Here is a 24,416-nt window from a genome sequence, read left to right on the forward strand (position 1 = left end):
TTATATAAATTATTTTTATTTTAAAGTATCTGTCTATCTACCGATCTATTTTCTTATACTGCTCCCATACCATGATACCTAAGTAGTACCTAAGTGGAGTTGCATCTTACGCGGGGGTTAGGTTCTAAAGTCAGCGTGTAAGGCGAAAATCGCGTATAGTCAAAATTACCCTTGAAAATCCCTTAAATAGTTTTGTGTATACAACCCTGTACAGTAATATGTATAAATGTATAATGTATACAGTAATGTACAGTATATAATAAAGAGTACATATGCAAAATATAATTTTACAGTACTGTATTTTTAATTACAGGGGGTAATTACAGGGGTTCGTCAGGGCTTGATGTCGATCCAGGAGACGGAGGTGACGGAAAACTTGGGTGATGGAGAGCGAGTCATAGACGAAGTGGTTGGCTCTGGTTCAGTTTGAGAAGTTGATCGTGTAGGCTCATCTGCTGCTGGTTGTTTTTCCTTGAAAAACATGGTGATCGGCAACTGTCGCTGTTGTCTCTTGAGCTGCTCAAACATTTCTCGATACGGTCTCAAATCGTCCGTAATACTACGTGTGATTTTTGAGGCTTCGTTCCATAGAGGGATCATATTCATAAATGAAATCATTCAAGTGTTTCGCTGCTTGGAACACTTCAGCAAAATTATGAAGATTCCAACTTGCTGGCTCTTCCTGTTCGTCGTCATCATCTTCGTCTTCTGCAGATGATTTTATCAGTTCCTCTAACTCTTCGTTAGTCAATGTTTCTCTATGGCTCTCAATTAATTCTTCAATTTCTTCCTCAAGGATGTCGACGAAGCCATCACCACCCACTTGCCCAGCCACCTGAACAATATGTTTCACTTCTTTGTCAATGGTCGGGAAACCCTTAAAATCATTCACACATTCTTTCCATAGGTTTCGCCAACATGCATTGACTGTTTCAGGCTTGATTGCATCCATTGCCTGTTTAATATAAGTGATGCAATCGGCAATGTTGAAAGACTTCCAACACTCCATCACATTAAGATTGGGATCAGCATCCATAGCGCTACGTATCCATGAGAACATAAGCCTCGTGTACGTGGCCTTGAAACAGCGAATCATGCCTTGGTCAAGAGGTTGGAGGATGGAGGTGGTATTGGGGGGGGAGAAAGATGACTTCAACGTCGTTATGTGCAAACCGGAGTGCCGCAGGGTGGCCAGGAGCATTGTCTATGATCAGCAACACTTTAAAGTCAAGTCCTTTCTCTTCGAGGTACCGCTTGACCTCCGGAATGAAACACTTGTGGAACCAATCCAGAAATAATGCTGCCATCACCCAAGCCTTTTTATTTGATTGCCAGAACACAGGCAGGAGATTTTTGTTCTTGCCTTTTAGGGCGCGGGGATTTGCAGCCCTGCAGAGCAAGCCCTGATTTATTAAATGCCCAACTGCATTGCCACAAAACAACACAGTCACACAGTCTTTAGCTGCTCTGAAGCCAGGGGCTTGTCTTTCTGATTTCGAAATGTAAGTGCGGTTGGGCATTTTTTTCCAGAAGAGCCCAGTCTCGTCAGAATTTAAAACTTGTTCCAGAAGATAGCCCTTTTCTTCTATGATTTTCTTTAATTGTTCGGGGTAGGCTTTTGCTGCCTCTTCATCGGCAGATACAGCTTCACAAGTAGTCTGCACGTTTTTGAGGTTGAAGCGGTTCCTAAAACTGTTAAGCCAACCTTGGCTGGCTTTGAATTCCTTCTCATCAGAAGGCTGTCCCTCTTCGGCGGGAGGTCTGAACAGCGCGTAGAGGCTAAGAGCCTTTTCTCCATAGGCACACGTTTACAGTTCATGTCTTCCAGCCATAAGTTTAATGCCTTTTCAGTCTTCACTAAAGTCTTATCACGCACCTGGCTCGTCACCTTAGCAGTTATTGGAGCACTTGATGCCACGGCTTGACAAATTTCTCTCTCTCGAATCTTGATGGATGGCACGGATGCTAGATTCATTGCGGCCATATTTATGCGCCACGTTGGAGACCAACATACCGTCTCTCAATAAGTCCAACACAGCCAGTTTTTCCTCCAGCATTGGAACAGATCGCTTTTTCTTTGGTTGAGCACCAGATGAAGTAGTTGGCTTGCGTTTAGGGGCCATGTTGTACGAAAAATACGTATCTTTAAACACTAGAATCACACTCAGCGCAGCGAGATGCTCACACTATGAGAGACATGCGGGAACTGAGACCAACTGAGGGAACAGCAGATTCACATCTCCCATCTCATGCTCACTCCGGGGCATACGCTTATTGGGTGGAATCGCCCGCACTATTTACAGGTATCTTGTTGTTTTTCTTTTTTTTGCCGAGCGCGTATAGCTGAATTTGCTTTAGTTAAATGCGCGTATGATGCGACTCGCCTGTACTACTTAAATGTCTTTCAGATACAGCCTGCCTTGGTGATGGAGAGTAAGGAGGGGTTGTTCACGGGGAGCACGTAGACTTCAAAAACCCTGGGGGAATGCTTGAAGCAATGGTATTTGCTACATTCTTTTACAGGAGTAGTATACGTCCCCCCCCCCCCCCAGTGCTTGCCCATGTGGAGAGACGACACGGCTATAGCTCACCCTTATCCTGTCCCAGGACATTTTTAGCAGCATTATTGGCTTTTCGTGCCTTCTCCCCCTCTTCAGCACTCATATAGGACTCTGTACTATCTGTCCCATAATGTTGACATTAATTAGTCACAATGCATATTCTTCCATATATCTGATAAGAGTATGGACTGAATCTGCTAGTCTCTATTTTTGTCAAACTAGCCTGTCAATTTGACCTACTTTCACCAGTTATTGACCACAATCATTGTTATGTAGTATATACAGAACACATGTGAGACTGGTGTGGTGAAAAGGGTATGTAGTTCTACTCAGAGGCAGTTTCTGTATCTGATCGTAAAACATGTTCCTAGTCTTTATGTTCCTCCACCATCTTTACTAACAAACCCACAAAACCTGGGTGTGCATAAAAAATCATTGTTTTTCTCAAACAAAAATGTAATACTGGTATGTTTGTGCATGTGTGTGTGTTTACAGCTATGGCGGCATTGTACATTAGGATTTAAAGCAGCATTAAATCCTTATATTTCAGGTGCAAAGATGCATAATTAAATGTGATTCCACTTGTTCATACACATAGACTCATATTTGCATGAATAAAACTCCATCCCCATAATTATAGTTTAGACAATGATTAGTCATTAAAACGTTTGTGGAAAAGCAAATAAAACGGCTATTAACCTGGATTAGATCACAGGTCAGATTTTGCCATTAAAATAGTTTTCAAAAATTTACTACATTCCCTTGTATAAATGTATTATAAAGAGAGATGACAGACATTCCTGTTTAAATACTTAATTTATAATTTTATATGTAAAGAAATGTTCTTAAGCTAAAATACAAACAAATAGTAGAGATATCATACTGGACACCCAGAGGGTGCTGATTATTATTGTTCTTGTTATTCTTTTGTTGGCATAAAGTCCTGCAAATTCACATGTTGATGTATAAAACACAGAATAATATGTTGTCCCTGCTCTAATGCATTTACATATTTGTATTTCTATGTTTTAGTTTATAGAGAATTGGAGAATAAACAGGACTAGACCTAGTTAAGTCCTCTTTGCTCTGTGCTGGTAGTGAGAAGGGGACTCAGAACTGCTATAAGAAAGGAGGGGCCATGGCCGAAAAACACCAAGCTCTGGTTATCCCCATTGACTTAGCTGCTTCAAAGGAGATGTTGGAAGCCAATATAAAATTTTATAATAATCCTGGAGCTGCTCTACATTGTCTTGATTGGCTTGAAAACTTTTCTCTCTCACCAACAGAAGTTGGGCCAATAAGAGATATTACCTCACCCACCTTGTCTCTTTAAAATTTCCTGGTCTCACTTATCTCCTGCTGTGCATAAGCTCCTTACAATGCTCCCTACATCTTTAAATGGTCCAAATAGTTCTTTAGGCACTCCACTTCTTTATAAAGGTTCAGGTAGCCAATAAAGGAACAGAAACCATACTATGTGCTTCAGGTGACCAATCACACAACACACCAAAGTCCAGGTCTGAAAACACACACAGTAAACACATACACATTAACATTAAAAGGTTGTATGTACACTGTCTTGTCCCTCTTTCTGCTCTTCTTATAGTACAAAGAGTTAAATGTTTTTGACTTCTGTGTTGTTGTTGTTTTAACAACAGAACTGAGCCCTTATAAAATAATTATCCTCTTTTCAGTTTCCATTCCCCTCTGACCAGGCCTTTTGCCATTGCCTAATGTTCTGCCCCCATCCTGGCAGAGGTGGTGATTCAGGGGCATGGCTGTGGGAAAGGGAGCATGGCTGGAGCACTGCTGCATTCTGAGGATCCTCAACCACTAGAAACCACAATAAACAGGCCCAGGAACGGGTGCGGGGCTTAATTGTGGCGTAAAGCCAATTTTGTCTGCCCCCTTTGAGCTTTCACCAAGCAGCGTCTGTCAGTACAATCTGCATATTGTTTACTCAGGTAGTTTATCTATCTTTTCCAATGTCTTGCCCAATCATTTTTCCTTCAGTTGGTGCAGGAATTACATTAGTAACCTCCGTTTTTATCAGGCACAAAGTACGAAAGTGGCTATAGTTTTAGCAGTTTCTTTTTGTCTTTGGAACCAGACTAAGAGTCTCCCATTCTTGTCTCCCCAGTCATATCCGTATCTTTGTGCCTTTCATATGAAGTGTTCCTGAGATTTATTTCAGGAAGACTGGATTCCAGACTGTTTCTAGCATTTTCCTGTGGTTTGAGAAACGGAGTAGTTTCGTTCCTTTTCTAAAGCTAGATCCTTCTGAGATTTTTGGTCTATATTCAAGTGTTTATTAAGAAATAACATGTAGGAAATGAAGGAAACACAGGAGGCTGCCTTAAAGGCTTCCCATCTAGTATCAGGGAAAGTTTCCAGTCCGTATTTTTGAAAGTATATCTTTGCTACTGATTATATTTTTTAAAACATCAAAATAGTTTCATTTATAAAAATAGGCAATTATTGCAATAGAGATTCTTAAGGATACATGGGTTGAAGAATCAGATACAATCTGATAAAGAAAGGCCATGTTAGAAGCAATTTTCATTCCGGTCAGAAAGTGATCAGAGCAACTCCATGTTACTTATTCAACAGAAGTAGTTGTGTACTGGGGCTTAAAAAACAAACAGTCATCGCAAGAATGAGACTCAGGAACACATGAATAACAACAGTACTACCAAGTTTGTGGTTTCAGGGTTTGCCTTATATCTGAGACACCCAGGAACTAAACCAAGCAGATCCCGAATCTTCTCCATTAAGATGGTGCTGAAGAGAAACGACTTGAGCTTTCATTTATTGAGAGGTTGAAGTTCCTTACTGGGGAGCTCAGTAGTACAATCACTTGAGCACCAGCATATATTAAAAAACAAACAAAAAAGTCATCTGGCTCAGAACATATGATCTAGATAGGGTTTGTCTTTCCTCCCTGCTTAGACTGCCCTTCAATTGCTCAGACTCTACCTGCAGAGTGCTTTTTAACAAAAGCTAATTGTAAGGAGAAATTTTTATGGCTAGATAAAGTAATACCATCAAAGCTGGTGGTGTGACAGCAGTTTATATACCTTTCCCAACCACATCTTTTTCATATTACTGATATTAGTTTGCAGGAGGTAAGATTGGTGCAAAATTGGATTGCAAAAGGACTTTGCTTTTTGACTAAAGTGTTTAAGGTATGGACACTCCATGAGATGCAACTAACATAATTGCCCATTTTGATATATTTATTTAAAACATTAAAATAGTGATTTAGAATATAATAATAAAGCAAGATTTTATATTTCTTAACAAGATTGCTTGTTTAATTCAAATTCAAATTATATAATTATAGCAATTTTAAAAGTGCTTTAAAAAAACTCCATAGACGTTTGACCAAAATGAAACAATACACATATATAAATTCCATAGTTAACAAAATAATTTAAACAATTAAGTTTTGGAGCTATGAATAAACTCACTAAATTTCAAATGATCAGACTGGGTGGTCATCAATTTTAATTATAGTTTAACTCTGTCATCAAGACTACATGCCTGTGTGTCTATTAAAATTCAGTAAATCAAAGAAGGAATATTGGCCTTTAATTAAGATATATAAACATGCCTTTTACAATAATTAATGTTTTAAAGGATTAATCATAGAATCATAGAACCATAGGGTTAGAAGGGATCACAAGCATCATCTAGTCTATTCCTCTGCCAAGATACAGGATTTGTTGTGTCAGATGGCTATCCTTCCTCCTTTTGAAAACCTCCAGTGAAAGAGCTTCCACAACCTCCCTATGCAGTCTGTTTCATTGTCCTACCGTTCTTACAGTTAGGAAGTTTTTCCTGAGATTTAATTTAAATCTGCTATGCTGTAGTTTGAACCCATTGCCTCATCTTGCCTTCTGTGGCAAGAGAGAACAATTTTTCTCCATCTTTCTTATGGCAGCCTTTCAAGTATTTGAAGATCATTATCATGTTCCCCCTTAATTTCCTCTTTTCCAAACTAAACATACTCAGTTTCTTCAGCCTATGCTCATATGGCTTCCATTCCATCCCTTTGATCATTTTCGTTGATTACCTCTGGATCCTTTCCAGTTTCTTTACATCTTTCCTATATAGCGGTGACCAAAACTGGACACAGTACTCCAGCTAAGGCCTAACCAGCTCCAAGTAAAGCGGTACTATTACCTCCCGTGACTTGCATGCTATTCCTCTGTTAGTGCAACCCAAAATGGCATTTGATTTTTTTTGCACCAGCATCACATTGTTGACTCATGTTCAGTTTGTAATAAAATAAATAATAAAATAAATCACATTTCAGTGGTTGAGTGCTAAGGATTCAGACTACATCCAGGCAGAAAAAAGTTTATGTCTTCTTTGCTGCTTTGTTGGTATTTTGTTTTTCAGTTCTGAGTATTAATTTTTCAGGGAACATTTACACTGCCATTAGACTTGAAAGTAGTAAGAGAGTCTTGTCTGTGGTATCAGCTAGGAAGATGTTCCTTCTGCACCACTAACAGTGAAGAATGTCAAAATTACTACATTTTATGAAAAATATATATGACTTGGTTCCCTGCTCACTTTTGTATTGTGTTCTACTAGGACTGATGGGGTTAATTTCTTCTTTGGGGCAGGGGAATAAGAGATGGATGTTGGTCACGTAGGCATGTCTGGGTAGGTATGAATGAACTACCAAGAACTGTCAACATATGAATGGAGTTACCCTCAGACATACAATGGAAGATCAGGGACCAGACATTAACTTGTAGCACCTGGCAGCTGAGGGAGGCAGAATATGTGAAAATAGTACAACTAGAACTTGAAACAAATAACTAAGGTGTCAGAAAACTGTTGTAAGAACTGTGCTTCCCAGTGCAGAGAGAGAGATGGCATCCTGGACATTTTGGGCCAGAGTGGCAGGTAGTTCTGCCACTATGGGTGTAGTGCGGCCACTACAAAAAGTGGAGGCCTTAGGCCTTGCTCTAAAGAGGTATACTCTCTGAGGGCTGGTCTACACTGGGGGGGGGGGGGGAATCGATCTAAGATACGCAACTTCAGCTACGAGAATAGCGTAGCTGAAGTCGACGTATCTTAGATCGATTTACCTCGGGTCCTCACGGCGCGGGATCGACGGCCGTGGCTCCCCCCTCGACTCCGCTTCCGCCTCTCACTCTGGTGGAGTTCCGGAGTCAACGGGGAGCGCGTTCGGGGATCGATTTATCGTGTCTAGACGAGACGCAATAAATCGATCCCCGATAGATCGTTTACTACTCTGAGAGTCTGTATAAAAGCCATAGGTAAGCTCTCAGTGTGAATCCATGACACAAGCATTCTTATATTTCTTAGGACTGCCAGTAGGTCCAGGGAGAAAACCACAGTACTATGATGTTCTTGTCTCAGCTTCATGGAATATAGCAAAGAGTATATTATTTTACATTCTCTTAGGAAGTCTTCTGTCCTCAGAACTCTCATCTACATCACTTACAATCTGGGTTGAAGGAGATGTGGGAAGTGTTTTAGAAGGTGATAGATTCTACTCAGGCATACTTAAGTATACTTAAGTATATTTTCTTTATCTCTGATTCAGGAAGTGAAAGATGACAGTTCTGGGGAAGTGGTCTTGAGAAGTGTTTTGTAGATTTTGGGTGAATTCTTTAAATATGTATTTTAATAAGGCTAAATGTAAAACTATATATCTAGGAACAAAGAATGTAGGCCATACTTACAGGATTGGGGACTCTATCCTGGAAAGCAGTTACTCTGAATAAGATTTGGGGGTCATGCTGGATAATCAGCTGAACATGTGATCCCAGTGTGATGCTGTAGCCAAAAGAGCTAATGCAATCTTGGGATATATAAACAGAGGAATCTCGAGTAGACTCAAAGAGCTCAATCAATTTAGCTTAACAAAGAGAAGGTAAAGAGGTGACTTGATTACAGTCTTATAAGAATCTATATGGGAAACCAATAATCAGCTCTTCAGTCTGGCAGAGACAGGTACAACATGACCCAATGGCTGGAGGTGGAAACTAGAAAATTCAGACTGGAAATAAGGCTTAAGTTATTAATGGTGAGAGTAATTAACGACTGGAACAATTTACCAAAGGTTGAGGGAGATTCTCCATCACTGACCATTTTAAATTTGGATGTTTTTCTAAAAGATATGCTCTAGAACATCAGTTCTCAAACTATGGGGCAGGCCTCCCAAAAGAGGCGTGGAAATGTGTCAAGGGAGGCATGAGCTGTGTGCTTTTTTTTTTATCATTAATAGGTCTCCCAGTCAGCCCGGTGCATACCTGGGTGGCTGGGGGAGAGGAGATAAAGGGAGCAACCTGAGCCCTGCCATCCTGGGGCTGACTGCCAAAATCCCAATCCCATCCCTGGGGCTGACAGCTCAAGCCCTGCCGCCCAGGCTCAAGCGCTCCTTCCCTGCCCCTCAATCCCTCACTGGGAGACAGCCAGGGCCAAATCCCTCACCTGGAGGCAGCAGGGCTCTGTCTCTCAGCTCCAGGGTGGCAGCAGCAGCACAGAAGTAAGGGTGGCAATGGGACACTAAGCCTGCTGTGAAAAGTGATATTGACAAATATCACTTTTCACATTGCCACGCTTACTTCTGTGCTGCTGATGGTCTTCAGAGCTGGCCTTCACTGCCTTCAGAGCTGAGCGCCCATCCAGGAGCCACTGCTCTCTGTTCTGCCTTCAGAGCTGGGTGGCAGTATATGTACTTAGGGGAGGAGGACATCAACTACAGACACAAAGAAGGGGGACCCAATGAAATAAGTTTGAAAACCACTGCTCTAGACATTATTTTGGTGAAGTTCTATGGCCTTTGTTATACAGGAGGTCAGACTAGATGATCAGAATGGTCCCTACTGGCCTTGGAATCTACAGAAAAGACATATTTTAGCAGGTTTCCCACAAAGTTTCTTACATTGGTGTGTTTTGCTTCTTCTAAGAAGAAAACAACTCTTCCATTTCTCATTCTGGATCTGTTTTTCAGATCCTCTCAATTCTCTCTTTAAAAAAATAAAACAACAAACACTTCTTTTTGTTGGATTATTCTAACTGCCTGGGTCTGTCTTTACTGAGGTTAGTTTAGTCTCAATGTCATCCATTTTTACTTAGATTTCTTCTTTTATTTCTTTGTTACCATCCCTGATTGCTTGCAGGATCCCTGAGGAGATAGGGGACAAGAGTGCACTGGTCCTGCCAGTTGCAATAGGATTCTCAATGGAAAGGTGAGAGCATATGCTACAGGGTTCTGGATAGCAATATCTGCACTGTGAGGTGGCTTCAATACAGAAATGTGGAATTTGCTAAAAGTAAATAATATCGTTAGTGTCTGTATGCCCTTGTGTACTGCTGAGCAGCTCATCCCCACCCTCAGGAACATCATTTAGCAGCTCTTGTGATATAAATAGTGGGGTTTCTGGGATATTTCAGGGTGTGTGTTGTTTGTTTGTTTTGATTTTCCCCCATTCTGAGTTTTGATAAATCCACTCAAACATTTCCTGCCTGACCCAGGGCACCATGAGTTCGCCCAGTGCCGTTCAACATATTCATACCTGATTTGGAAAAAGGGGTAAGTGGTGAGGTGGCAAAGTTTTCACATGATAAAAAATTACTCCAGATAGTTAAGTCCAAAGCTGACTGAGAAGGGATCTCACAAAACTGGGGGCTGGGCAAGAAAATGACAGATGAAATTAAAATGTAGATAATTGCAAATAATGCACATTTGAAAACATAATTCCAACTATACATACAAAATGATGGAGTCTAAATTAGCTGTTCCACTCAAGGAAGATCGTGGCATTATCATGGATAGTTCTCTGAAAACATCTCCACAATATGCAGCAGCACTCAAAAAAGCTAGGAAAATTAGGAAACGGATAGATAATAAGACAAAAAATATCATAATGCCACTATATAAATCCATGGTATGCCCACATCTTGAATACTGCATGCAGATCTGGTCACCCCATCTCAAAAAAGATATATTGGAATTGGAAAAAGTATACAGAAGGGCAAAAAAAAAAAAAGATTAGGGGTATGTAACAGCTTCCATATGAGGAGATATTAAAAAGAATGTGACTTTTCAGTTAGGAAAGAAGATGACTGAGGGGGGATATTATAGAGGTATAAAATAAAATCATGAATGATGTGGAGAAAGTGAATAAGGAAATGTTATTTACCCCTTCATGTAGTACACGAACAAAGGGTCACCCAATGGACTTAATAGGTAGCAAGTTCAAAACAAATATAAGGAAGTACTTCTTCACACAACACACAGTCAACCTGTGGAACTCATTGCCAGGAGATGTTGTGAAGGCCAAAAGTGTAACTGAGCTCAAAAAAGAATTAGATAAGTTCATAGAGGATAGTTCCATCAATGGCTATTAGCAAAGATGGTCAGGGACGCAACCTCATGCTCTGGGTGTCTTTAAACCTCTGACTGCTAGAAGCTGGACTGCATGACAGGGGATGGATCACTTGATCCTGTTCTTTTCACTCCCTCTGAAGCATCTGGTACCAGCCACTGTTGGATGAGAGCATACTGGGCTATATGGACCATTGGTCTGACACAGTATGGACGTTCTTATGTTTTTAATACATTGTTTTTCATATGATTTTTGTTAACTACCTAGCCTGGGCTAAATAGCATTCCAATTCATGTTATCCTTCCAAACAGTAAGTCAGCTTGTCTTATACAGCGACAGAAAGGATGTGGACAAACTGGAGAGAGTCCAGCAGAGGGCAATGAAAATGATTAGGGGCACATGACTTATGCGGAGAGGCTGAGGAAACTGGGCTTATTTAGTTTGCAGAAAAGAAGAGTGAGGGGGGATTTGATAGCAGCCTTCAACTACCTGAAGGGGGGTTCTAAAGAGGATGGAGCTAGGCTGTTCTCAGTGGTGGCAGATGACAGAACAAGGAGCAGTGGTCTCAAGTTGCAGTGGGGGCAGTCTAGGTTGGATATTAGGAAAAACTATTTCACTAGGAGGATGGTGAAGCACTGGAATGGGTTACCTAGGGAGGTGGTGGAATCTTCATCCTTAGAGGTTTTTAAGGCCCAGCTTGACAAAGCCCTGGCTGGGATGGTTTACTGGGGTTGCTCCTGCGTTGAGCAGGGGGTTGGACTAGATGACCTCCTGAGGTCTCTTCCAACCCTGATATTCTATGATTCTATGACAGTAGTAGGGTAGCCCATTAATGTCAGATAGGCTAGCTGAATTCTAAGCTGAACCAGAAAATGAGCAAGCCACATGGAGGAAAGAGTGTTCACACCTGCAGTTTAGCAAGGTAATGAAGAGTAGTCTGATGTGGGGTGACAAATTTATGCAGATGAGTCCCGTTTCCCAAGCAGTCCTAAACAGACCATAATCCCCACAGAGCTGTGCAGGTAAATGCAGCCCTGTGGATTCATATTTTTCAAAACAATAGTAGTGCAAAGTATGCGTTTAGCTATTTACAGTTATGTGTGAGACAAACTCAGGATAATTTTGGCAGCAAGAAGAAAGGTTATCACTGTACAAAAATATAGCAATTTTCCTTCCTCTGAAATTTACCCTGCTACTCAGCAGGGTCAGGAGCTGATCACACTCACGAGTTCTACAAGGGACTTTGAAACAGACATTTCCCTGCTATATCTGGCAAAGTTGTATATTATTCAACAGTAATTAAGCATTTCCAGCAGGAATAGTGCAATACCAACAAAGTAAGAAATCAGATCCAGGAATGAAATCCTGGCTCCACTGAAGTCAGTGGGAGTTTTGCCATTGACTTCAGTGGAACCAAGATTTCACCCAGGAATTTAGTGTGAACAGATAAAGACTATAAAAGACAAGGAGAACATCTGAAATATGTTCAATACTATTGTTTTGATTCTTTAATTGCCTTCCCATTCACATTCCTGCTGCTAGGTATGCAAAATAATATACATTGTGAAATATATATTCTTTTTCTTCCTCTATATAATAGCTCACAGCCAATAATACTTTAGAGAATGTATTTCACAACAGAAGCTTCAATGGTTGAAAGTTTGGGTTATACTGCTAATAACACATGTATGGTTGGTTGGTTGGTTTTTAAATACAGAACAGTATATAAAGTATTTGTTTGGAGAGGGAAAAAACAAGAAAAATAATTCTTCAAGTGTTGCCACATATGGAAGTTCAAGAAAATCATAAAAATAAGCATAAAACCAAAAAATCATTAATCTTCAACCTTACAGATCTGGTGAGCCCCTCTGTCAGCAAATGAAGTTCCAGAGTGCCATAAACGAAGAAACATCATCCTGAGTATCTACTGCCTTGTTTGCATCATGATATTGCATGATCACAGTACAGAGTACAACACTATGCTACTGCTGCAAACATCCCAGTGCAATGCCAAAACATAGTGTCACAACTCTTGTATATTTTTTCTGACACACCTGTTAACAAAATGTCCATTATCTAATTAATGCTCCCCCACCCAAAGTTGACTGGAGCAGGATGTATCTGCTTGAAGTGAGGAGGAGGGATTCTAGTGGTTCTGTTCAGCACTCCCTGCACTGTTGTGTGTGTGTGTTTGTACGGTAACAAGGAGAACAGTCTGCCTGAGACCAAACTCAAGCATGAAAACAGTTTCTACAAGACCTATATGTGGTGCTTCAAAGAGCCAGAGCTTCATGACTTTTGACTATATAATAATACCCAAGAGCACTCTGGGTTTTTTCCCCCATTTCAAAAAAAGATATTCATCAGTTACAATCCTGAGTTAATTGCTTTAGGACATCAAAATTAAATAAACTGGCCTCAACACCCAGCTAAGTAATGTTTCTCCTAGTGATGGCATAATTACAAAACCCGGGCAAAGATTCTAATACAAGAAATCTGTAAAGATAAATACACAATCTATGTATATTTCTAACAAATACAGTTAGAAATCTAAAACAAAAAAAACTGTTTGCTTTTCAGTATTTCACTTTTATGCATTTGCTCTGTTTTGTCAAAAATGTTCGGATACTGATTTTTTCCTAATATTTTTACATGGATTATGTACAGGGGTGAAAGTAACTTAAGGGACTTACCGCTACACAGGGCCGGGGTCCTGACCAGGTGTGTGTGGGGGTCCCCTCGGGTGGAAGGGGTGGGGCCTTGGGCAGAAGGGGCAGGGCCTTTAAATCCCCGGGGCCTTTAAACCGCTGCCACTACCCCGGGGCTCTGGCGGTGATTTAAAGGACCCGGGGCTCCGGCTTCAGTAGCGGAGGCTGGGAGCTCCAGGCCCTTTAAATCACTGCCGGAGCCTCATGGTAGCGGTAGCTGTGGCGGTGGCCGGGGGCCATGGGGCTCTGGTGGCGATTTAAAGGGCCAGGGGCTCCAGCCGCTGCCGCTACCCTAGGGCTCTGGCAGCGGGGCTCTGGCGGTGATTTAAAGGGTCTGGGGCTCCGGCTGCAGTAGCAGCATCTGGGAGCCCCGGGACCTTTAAATCACCGCTGGAGCCCCGGGGCTCCCGGCCACTGCTGCTCCCTGGGGCTCTGGCAGCGGGACTCTGGCAGCGATTTAAAGGGCCAGGGGCTCCGGCCGCTGCCGGGAGGCCAGGGCCCTTTTAAACTGCCCGCCTGGGGAAGCTGCCTCCTGCCGGTATGTTCGACTGTGTACCGGCTCTTGCTGGTATACTGTACCGGAACCAGATCGGCTTACTTTCACCTCTGATTATATATAAAATAACTACGATTTGAGATTTGCCTGGGGATTGTGTGCCTCACATTTATGGACCTTAGCATTAATGCCCTTTTAAAACACAATGGTCTTTTCTGTTCAATATACTTAACTCGGTTTCCTAAATTCTTAATTGGATTATAGTTAACAACTTCAGTTATGTAATTTTGATGTCACTTATTAGATAATCCGTCTTTACTAATAATCTGCAAAAATATTAATTTGGCATACAACAACTACATAAGTTCCCACAACGTATGATAAGTGAAAATATATCTTTATTGCTCATTGGTATCTGTAAAAAACAAATGCTACATTATTTAGCAATCTTGCCTGCATAACTGTGATGGGTATATTGCCATCTTGATGCACAAAACGTACTCAAGTGCAGAAATATTTTAAAACTAAGGGAGACAAATGCTTTCTCTTTTTGTTTTATGACCCAAAGTCGTGGTGGCAAGCACACAGGCCTTTTTTTTTTAAGTAAAGGCAGAAGATACCTCAGGTAATATAGCAAAATGAGCTACGCTATCTGACTATTAACTGTATCTTACTTCTAATTCATTAATATTCAGATAGGTTGATATGTCTCTGCTCACGATTTATGAAGCCCTGTTCAGCAGAAATCTTTCTGTCATGGTGAGATGTGCACTCTAAATACACAAGGCCCAATTCTGATCTCAGAGAATGGCAAAGCAGCTTATTTTAAGGGTAAATGGCTCATAAAGTTAAGAACAGATAAGAACGGTGCCATATTCTACTTTTGCTATATGTATGCTACTTCCACTATACCCAATGGGAGTTTTTCACAAACACTGAGTACAAAATATGGACTTTTATGTAATTTTTATACAGCAGTGAAAATTATCAACTAAGAATTCTGCTATATATTTTTCAACATATTCACCAGTCTGGAAACCTTACAAACACAGTAAACAACAAACATTGTTTAAAGAATTGAAAATAGTCAAAATAAAATCAAATTCACAGAGAATCAGTCTTGCTGCTTGTGTAACAGATACACCTCAAAGATTTTTCTGTATTCTTTCTTTCGAAGAGGATACAAGATGGCAGTTCAGGCAGCCCTGTACACACTGTGAATTTTAAATATTAAACCACTAAAAAGAACAGCAGCTATATCATCATTTACGGAACTCTGAGGCTATGTAGGTTTCTGTGGGGTTTTTGTTTACTTTAGTTACCTGAATTTAGGGTTAATACATCACACTGATATAATTCACTTGTGATGACTATAGACTAAAGATGTTTCTAATTCCTATATGATTTTTACCTCTCTCTGTCTGGGGAGTAGTGGTCATCTATTGCACGATGTCTATCCATTCGGTTCATGGTATTATAATGTGCAGCAGTAGATCGAGTCCCTCGAGGTCCCTGTTCCACATTCCTACTGAGGACATAAAAGCCATCAAAGTCTTAGGGTGAGTAGTGCACCATGTCCTTATACTGATTTGTAAAATTAGTTCTGTTAATGAAAATGCCAGCTATAAAAGAGCTTTAAAAGGTCTATCTTTCACATACTTGTACTGTTACATAATTATAAGTCTCATGGTGAATTGTTTTGATGTAATGGCTATCATTATTTCAAAGAAAAAAGGCACTACCTTCGTGCCACAGATACTGTGACTTTAGCACAGGAGAGGATTTGAGCCATTGTACTTATAGAGTGATGCATTGTAGCAGAAGTCTGCTTTCTAACTGAGAGATTTATTGTAGAGAACTAGAATGTTCCAGGGTCCATCCAATACAGGGCTGGTGTTTTGCCATATTAGGCAGAGGCAATCTACTATGGAGTGAAATGAGGACTACTAAGGGAAAATTCAGCCTGCCAAGCAAATTATCACCTGTACAAATCACTAGATATTAGTTTTGCAATGAAGAAGTAGCACAGTAATTTAATTTGCATAATCTAGGAGTTTAAAGGAAGATGTATTTAAATTAAACATTTTCTATATTCTAGTAGCAACAAGTAATTATTATAGTGGGTGAAATCCTGGCTACACTGAAGTTTTACCACTGACTTCAGTGGGGCCAAACTTTCACCCATATTTTATTCAACATAAACTCTGACAACCAGTGGTATCCAATGACCCCTCTCCTCCTGCAGCACCGCAGAACAAATCAACCAGTAGTAGGAAGAAAGGAAGATAGTACTATCAACTGCAAAGTTTATCAGGTAAATGCAATAGGATATTTTCATTTGTATGTTCACAGAGTTTATTAGGAAAGATGTTTAAAGGCTATCATGCAATGCAAGAAATGCATATATTTATTACAATTGTATTATAATGTTAATGATGCAAACAAGATTAATCAGAATAATAAGGTATTTCCGTATTCTTGGCATTTTTGGTCCGTAGTATGAAATCATGAAGTATGCAGTGACAGAAATCTTCATAGAAGTTGTATATACCTTAAACATTTATTCAAGTATATTTTTGTTACATACACATGTGTGCATTCATGCACACATAAATACATATGTGCATACAAAGTTATGTTAACAAAATGATAAGGTTGTAAAGTGAAACACTCAAATGATAGGAAGTGCCAGAATTAAGGCTTCCTTGTATTACCCCTGGGGAAATTCTGTGCCAAAAAATTAAAAATTTTGCACCAAACAAAAAAAAATTCTGCACACAATATTTTATAATTCTGCAGAATTCTGCATATTTTCTTTGTCAAAATAACACAATATAATCACGTTAGTTTCAATTATTTTGGTAATTTATTTAAACTACAATACAAAGGATGGAGAATGGGAGTGGGGAGCATTGGAGGAGATCCCCAAACCCTCTTTGTCTAATAGTAATGTAGCTAGTATTGGCCCTTTACTTCTAGTTATTAGTTAACAAATATATGAAGTCATATGCTCAGTGTTACATTATAGGCAACTGAAGAGCAAGTGAGGGCTGGGGACTCAAACTCACAATTTATATTCGCTACTGACCATCTCCAGAAAGGTCAGTCGCAAACAGTTCATGGAGCACATTTTGATAGGAAATTTTTCAGTCCAAAAATGTAGACCAGTTCTAATCTGTAAAGCACCATAAGCATTTATAACGTCACACTGTCCTTTACAATGAAGCTCCTTTTCACCACTCTGGCAATGTAAAGGAGCCTTAAAATTTTTACACCTGTTTTATATTCCTGGGGGAATTCACTAAGCACAATGGGAACAATTTACTAAGCAGGTAGGCTGCTAGATTCTGCTCTGCCTGAGGGGACAGAGCCTGCTCCACGGCTACCTCCTCAGAAACACCCCAAAGCCCTTCCCCTCCATGCTGAGCGTGCTGCAATAGCGAGTGAGAGGGACAGAGTGTCTCTCTCTCACTTGCACAACTACCCAGCCCCACCCATGACGGTGATTTACATATCTATCAGCTGCTCCGGGCACCCAAATTGACCTGCCTGCACTGCCGGGGAGGGGCACCTGACTGCTCTTGCAGCTTCTCTTTGCTTCCCCATCAGAAGTAATTTTTCTGTGGGGAAGCAAAGAAATCTGTGGGGCCATGAATTCTGCGCACACACAGGTGCAGAATTCCCCCGGGGGTATGGTATGTATAAATTATGATAACCTAATTCAGCATCATATACAAAGTCTGTGGCAGAGCCAGGAATAGAACCCAGTTCTCTCCTGTGTCTCAGTCCAGGGCCGCAAACACAAGAAAACATCCTTTCTCTTCTTGCAGTCTTCTTTCTCATTAACTGTTCATCCTGTGCACTGAATGAGGCATAAATAGTATGTGAGCACATAATTAAAGACAGAATACTAATGCCATGCAAGGGGACTGAAGAAGGTTGTATAGGTAAACTTAATTCTGGCATTTCCTAAGTTTTGAGTACTTGAGACTGTCGCCTTAATGTTATTTTAATGTTTAAAAAATGGTATTTCCTAGGTATACTAAAGGCAAACTGAAAAAGAAAATCCTATCTAGTGGAATCATATTGATCCTCCCCAAAGGTCATCAGCAGTGTTGGAACCCAAGTACGTTAGATCCATACCCAGAACACTTGCTAAATTATTTTCTAATCATGTCATATGTTCATAGATGTTAAGGCCAGAAGGTACCATTGTGGTCATCTTATCTGACTTCTGACATAACACAGGCCATATGACTTCCCTGTATTAATCCCTGCTTCAAGTTCAATAGCTATGCTAGAGCATATCTTTTAGAAAAATATCCAATCTTGATTTAAGTAAATGAGATCAGAATAAGATGCTCTGTGTGTTCTATTTAGCTACTTCCTAATTAGGTTTTTATTTATAGTAGGGTGGTATTTATTTATTTTACTGGATTTTTAGGTAGGAACCTATCATCAGTTACCTGTATGTGATTAATTATGATAATGTGTGTGATTTTACCTGTGCATAAGTAATAAAAATTAATAATAATATGTTGTTAGTGAGAAAATACTTTGTAAGTAAGTAAGTAAATAAATAAATAAATAAATAAATAAAAGGACCAGTACGTTAACAGTTTAATCTAAAAAAAGAACAAAGGAGAAAAGGAGAAAAGGGAAAACAAAAAAGAGAGAGAGAAGTAGAATTGCTATGGAAGATCATGCCAACATGTACTTGATTCAGAATATTTGACACTGTGCAATCAATGTTTAATAGGCAATATTAACATTATGGCCAGATCATCAGCTGGTATTAAATCAGTGCAACTCCACTGATTTCAGTGTAGCTATACTGAATTACAGTAGCTGAGGACCTGGCCCTCGAAAGTGACACTAAACACCAAGAGGAAACCCATTCTACGCTATATCTCTATTTTTGCATCCTCTTGAAGGAAACCATTTCCACGAGGGCAATGTCTGTCCATGTTTAACAAGACTGTTTTTAAATAGTATTTTCAGTCCTGTAGTAGTCATTACCTTATGTAGTTGGGGTATAAGAAAAATGTCCTGAACTTTGTTTCACAGGATCAGAGGCTGTTTGAGAAAAAAAGATGTATATTCTTTTCTATATAAAAAGTGGTTGTAGAAGTGTTAATCTATTTTTGTTGCTTTCAAAATGTGTAAAAAAATACTGAGATACAGAATCTTTGGATTTCCCAAGGCTTGGTCATTTACCATAGTGGTAGAAAATAGCCATTGACTGATTAAAAACAAAAACAAGAACACCTCATATCATAAAACCTTTAACCTTGTAAATCTCTCTTTAAAGGAATGGGGATAAAAATTTCTATTGCTTTAGATTGGAATGTATTTTGTGTCAGACTGATGTAAAAAAAGTGAAGGAATAATTTACACATGGCTATATTATTAAAAACTCAGTTTTCATTATTTCATAAAGAGCAAACCAATTACTCTGTGTTTCTGTCATTCACTATTTTTCTTGGGGGTCACAGTTATTTCAGACATCCTCATGGATTTCAACAGCACTTAATTTCATACCCTCACAGGCACTGAATCTATATAGTGATTTACCTTTGTGGAGGAGGGACACTGGGAGACCAAGATCTAGTCCGTCCTATACTATCTGTACGGTGAGGGGACCCTGACCGAGAGCAGTGATTGGATGACATCACTTGTTCTGGCACTGATAACGTTGAACTCTGAAGATCTCTTCCATTATGTCGGTAATCTAAAGAAAATACAAAAGATGAGCAAAACTAAAATCACATTTGGGTTTGTTTATTTTCTATTTTATTAAATATGTAGCACTTGTTAAAGATGCCATAAAGCATGAAGAAAAGGGCAATGTTGTTTTGACTGTTGACAGACATATGTCTGTTTTAAAATGCATGTAACATAAAATATGTGTATAGATATGTTTCCTACATTTATGATGGAATTTCTCTTTAAATGACTAGCACTTAAATTGCCATATATCCAAACAGTAATTTAGAGTAAAAAGATCAGTGAAGAGTATGATACATTAATTACATTAATTTAAAATAGAATTTTTTATTAGAACAAATATTACAAAATTAGTTACTGCAATTTCTAACAAATGGTGTAATGTCATGATCCATCACTTTTCATCATTCAAAATCCTTCAAAAATTGGTGATCCTAAAAGAAAAGTAAAACTCTAGGGGGCAGGTGAGGGTGCGGGGGGAAGGTTTGGGAACTCCTACTTCAGAAATAGGTTGAGCAGCACTGACATACTGAAATGGGATTCCACTCTTGGGATAAGCAACAGAGAGTCCTGTGGCATCTTTAAGACTAACAGATGTATTGGAGCATAAGCTTTCGTGGGTGAAAGCCCACTTCGTCGGATGCATGACTCTTGGGATCAAATTTAAGCAATAGTGATTGCTTTGTAAATGTATGTAAGAAGGAAAATGTGGATGTCCTGAAGTTAACATCCTTGGTGTTTAGATAGTATGAGTCATGAGAAGTCCTAACAGAAAACCTACCAAGTACAAAATGCAATCAGATGGCAAAATGCAAACAAATGGTCCTTTTTATGTCAGCAGTACCCATTCTATAGACATCAACAGAAAGAAATGGAATCAAAGGGGGAAAAAAGCGATGGACAGACTTTCTAAGGTATTTCATATACACAAAGAAGAAACTCATTTAATATCAAGTTTATGGAGAAGAGACTCAGCAGGATGAGCATGTGAATATGAGATAAATGTTGGCAGGATGATAGACTCATTAAGGTGGAAATGTATCTCCAGCCTTGGAAGGAATTGCAGATAAGTAAATACCATCATATTGTCCTACTTAAATCTGCCAGTTCCTGAAACTGAAGTCACTGCCCTACGAACATTATCTTCTAGGTAATAAATATGGGATCACAGATACTGAGCAGCTCTAAAGGACCTTTCATGACATTTGTCAGGACCACACTAATATCCAATGATACAGGGAGCTGTGTCACAAGAGATAGAAGAATTTTAAAACTAATCCTGATGACAAGGGGCTGCAGAGACACTGGTCTTCAAAGAGCTTATGACAACTCTTAGTAGTTACCCAATAAACATGGATGGAATTGGTTTTTCATCCAGAAGAAGGCAGTCAAGCAGTTTGGCGAGGGGTACTTAAAGGGATCCACAATGGCCTGATTGCACCACACTGAAAAATGTTGCCACTTAAAGTTATAAATCCTTCTGGCAGACATCTGAGATAACAGGAGAACTTGTGATAGAACACCTATGGAACTCTACCCTGACAAGAACCAAACTTTTCAAAGTTAGGGTTCTCAGCATGGGAGAGAGCAAGACAGTCTGGTTCTGAGCAATTATCTGTGGGAACAGTCACTGCTATCTGCAACAAAGCTGAGAATCATACAAGTTTGAGCCTATATTGGACTACTAGGATAATTAAACCCTTACATCTAAGCTTGTCAGAACCTTTGCTAACAGAATGGTACCAATAGAGAGGCATGCAGGCACCACCATCATCAGTGATGTCCTTTAATAGACTGGTCTCTTCCTGGTGTCACGAGCAGAAGAGTCGTAGTTTCTTGTTTAGGTAAAAGGGAAAGAGATTCACAGCTGTTGTCCCTGAATGCCTTGCTGCATGTCTTTAGGGACACTTGAATCCAGTCAGTGTGTACAGTGGCATGCAAGGTACTGCCTTTTGCTTCTGCCTTCACCTCTCATGGGGAGGAAAACGGGGTGATCCCAGAGACAGCAGGGTGTCCTCACATTCCTTTGCATTCTGTAGAGATGTTCCACCTAATTCTGAAGTTACCCTTTCTGGTAAATGGAAGATCTTGAAGCTTTGTGGAATCCCATGTGGAATTCAGATGCCTACAGCAAGCAGACCTTCAGGTATCCACTCTTCAGCCAATAATTCTTGGCAATATATTATATACATCAAAGGCTGCCCACACCTCATACTGGGCAGGTCCATAACCTCATGCACAAAATTGATAATCTATCCTAGCATTCCCTGCCTGGAGAATAAATTCAACTAAAGCATGAGCATTCATCCACACCCCAATTTGCTCTCTGGACTGCAGTCCATAAGATAGCAACCACAAAACAGTAAATCCACTTCCAAAAGGACTGCAGCATTGAAACTCTGTCCTGGGGTCCAGTTTCACGGATTCAGGTGGTTTTCTCTTAGCCACAGCAGGTCTCTGTCATGTCTTCATTAACTCATCAGAAATAGGACACTGCCATATTATTCCAATGTGCTCCAAGGTACTTCTCAGTCTTGGCCATTGGTAACAAACTAAACCAAACCCAACTGACTTAGAGTCATGGTTCCCATGAAGCATGACCTCATCAAGCAAATCTAGTACCCATATATATCATGCTCCAAGATAAAGGATGCAGCAATCATGTTAATCTGCAAGCAACTTCTTCCTGCAACATACACACATCTTCAATTCTTAAAATTCCTTCTTTCCTCCTTTGTGTGGATCAAGGGAGAGAGATGCCATCCTGTAAAAGATAACAGTATAAATACTAGCTGCATTTATCGACGAAGATGTATCAACACAAAAAACACAAAAACACTCAGTGTAGCAGATGTCCAACAGAATGCTCACTGAATGGGTCAAGATATACAAGCTTTAAAATGTTGAGAATTGACAGACATATCTATGTGTGGAAGACTACTGGAGCAAAGTCTTGACACGTCAAAGCCTTAATACCAATATGCTGATACAACTCCTTGTAACAACAATAGGGTTTGCGTCAAATGTTTAATTCACATCCCTTTGATTAAGGTTGTGTTTTCCTCATCACCATTTAATTAGAGAAAACCAATCTGGTGTGTTTTTATGGCTTTTTTATTCAAGAGCATAAACAATTAGAAGGTTAACCAATTTATTATACTTCCATAAAATACTAAAAAAAATATGAAAATTTCATTGATCTTACAGTGTAAATCAAGATAGCTAAATCAAGGAATTAACAATAATACAAATCAGAATTGGAGAGAACAACTTGAGATCAGCAACTGGTCAAATCATTGCATGAGCACAATCATTAATCAAATCACATAATTAACAAAATACCAAAGATTAAATGGATTATGTGGTCTTTCTTTCTCTATGCAGTTTACTTAGCAGCTTATACTTTCCCTTGTTGAAACAATGGGTTAAGTTTTAATGTGTTAAATACCATAGGTGATCTCTAGTGATCTGTGGTAAGGTTTTCTTTCAACCTAGGTTAATCAATGCCCAATGGTAATTTGCATTATGGGCTTATATGCATGCACTATTACTGGCTATACACACGTATGCATGCACACCTAAAAAGGCTAGGATAAGAAGTCTTTTCCTGGCAGGCGTCTCTGCACAGGTATTCAAGTATCCTGTTAAGGAAACAAAAAAAAAAGCAAGTTACTTAGAAAAAGATAAAGGATCTGCTCTTCACCTTGCTTGGTCTGTGGAGTTTTACAGTCAGTCAGAAACAGCAGTTTGGGGAATTAGGAGATGTCTTGTAGCTCAGGTATTGTCAAGCTAGCAGGCATCATCCTCCGGTCAACTGGCCGTTCTACAATGTCTTGGTTTCTACTTTCCTTTGGAGGGAAAGTAGGAGTATCAGCCATCTGGTTGTCATCGTGGTGACCTCAGGATGACACACTCTCTTTCTCATTTACCAGGTCTTTTAAGGGAGAAACCCAGCCTTGTGTTGTTCCAAATGATCTCCTCAGCAATCTTCTGATCAGAGGATCACAGACTTTGGACTCCAACTGCATTGTCCAATCCTGGTCAAGTGAGGTCAGTCTGACCTTTGGTCCCCTTTTGGGGCCCTACTTCCTAGGGTACTGGTTCTTTGTCACATGCACAAATCTTGGTGTTTTTCCCAAGCAAGCATTGTTAGGGGAACAATAGGAGGTGATGACTCCACCAAAATGATCTCAGCTCCCTTTATCTGGGTCAACAGTCAGAGCTCCTAAACAGCTTCCTGACCATTAGGTCCTGGCCACTTTCTTGGTCCTAATTTATGACCCACTATCCTTTGACTTAGAAAAATTCTTCCTTACCCATTCATATGTTTCATGCATATACTTTCTCTAGGTCTATGAGGCTTCATGAGCCCAATAAGAAATTGCAGAACTGTGTGATAGGTTATTTCACTCTATCAAGTTTCTGCTTAATGTCTTCATTCCTATAGGCCTATATGTCCTACATTCAGAAACAATCTGAAGTCAAAATAGAAGACACACTAATGCTCAGATTAAAAGATTAGTGGAAAAGGTAGCTTAAGGCAGTTTGT

General features: G+C 39.8%; 1 protein-coding gene across 39 annotated transcripts in view; it reads right to left on the reverse strand.

The window, feature by feature from the left end:
* The window catches only part of RIMS2 (regulating synaptic membrane exocytosis 2), a 765,985-nt gene that overhangs the window by 221,482 nt on the left and 520,087 nt on the right, over positions 1-24,416 (reverse strand). For 33 of the 39 annotated variants that reach the window (XM_065398088.1, XM_065398077.1, XM_065398093.1 and 30 more), the window contains 2 exons: positions 19,715-19,871; positions 15,552-15,668 (listed from right to left, as the gene is read on the reverse strand). In XM_065398088.1, coding sequence (XP_065254160.1) covers positions 15,552-15,668; positions 19,715-19,871 — 274 coding nt within the window. The remainder of the gene's footprint in view (positions 1-15,551; positions 15,669-19,714; positions 19,872-24,416) is intronic. The other 6 variants (XM_065398069.1, XM_065398065.1, XM_065398068.1 and 3 more) reach the window with 1 other exon arrangement.

Source organism: Emys orbicularis, chromosome 2 (genome assembly GCF_028017835.1).
Source record: "Emys orbicularis isolate rEmyOrb1 chromosome 2, rEmyOrb1.hap1, whole genome shotgun sequence".
In the NCBI taxonomy this organism is placed as follows: domain Eukaryota; kingdom Metazoa; phylum Chordata; order Testudines; family Emydidae; genus Emys; species Emys orbicularis.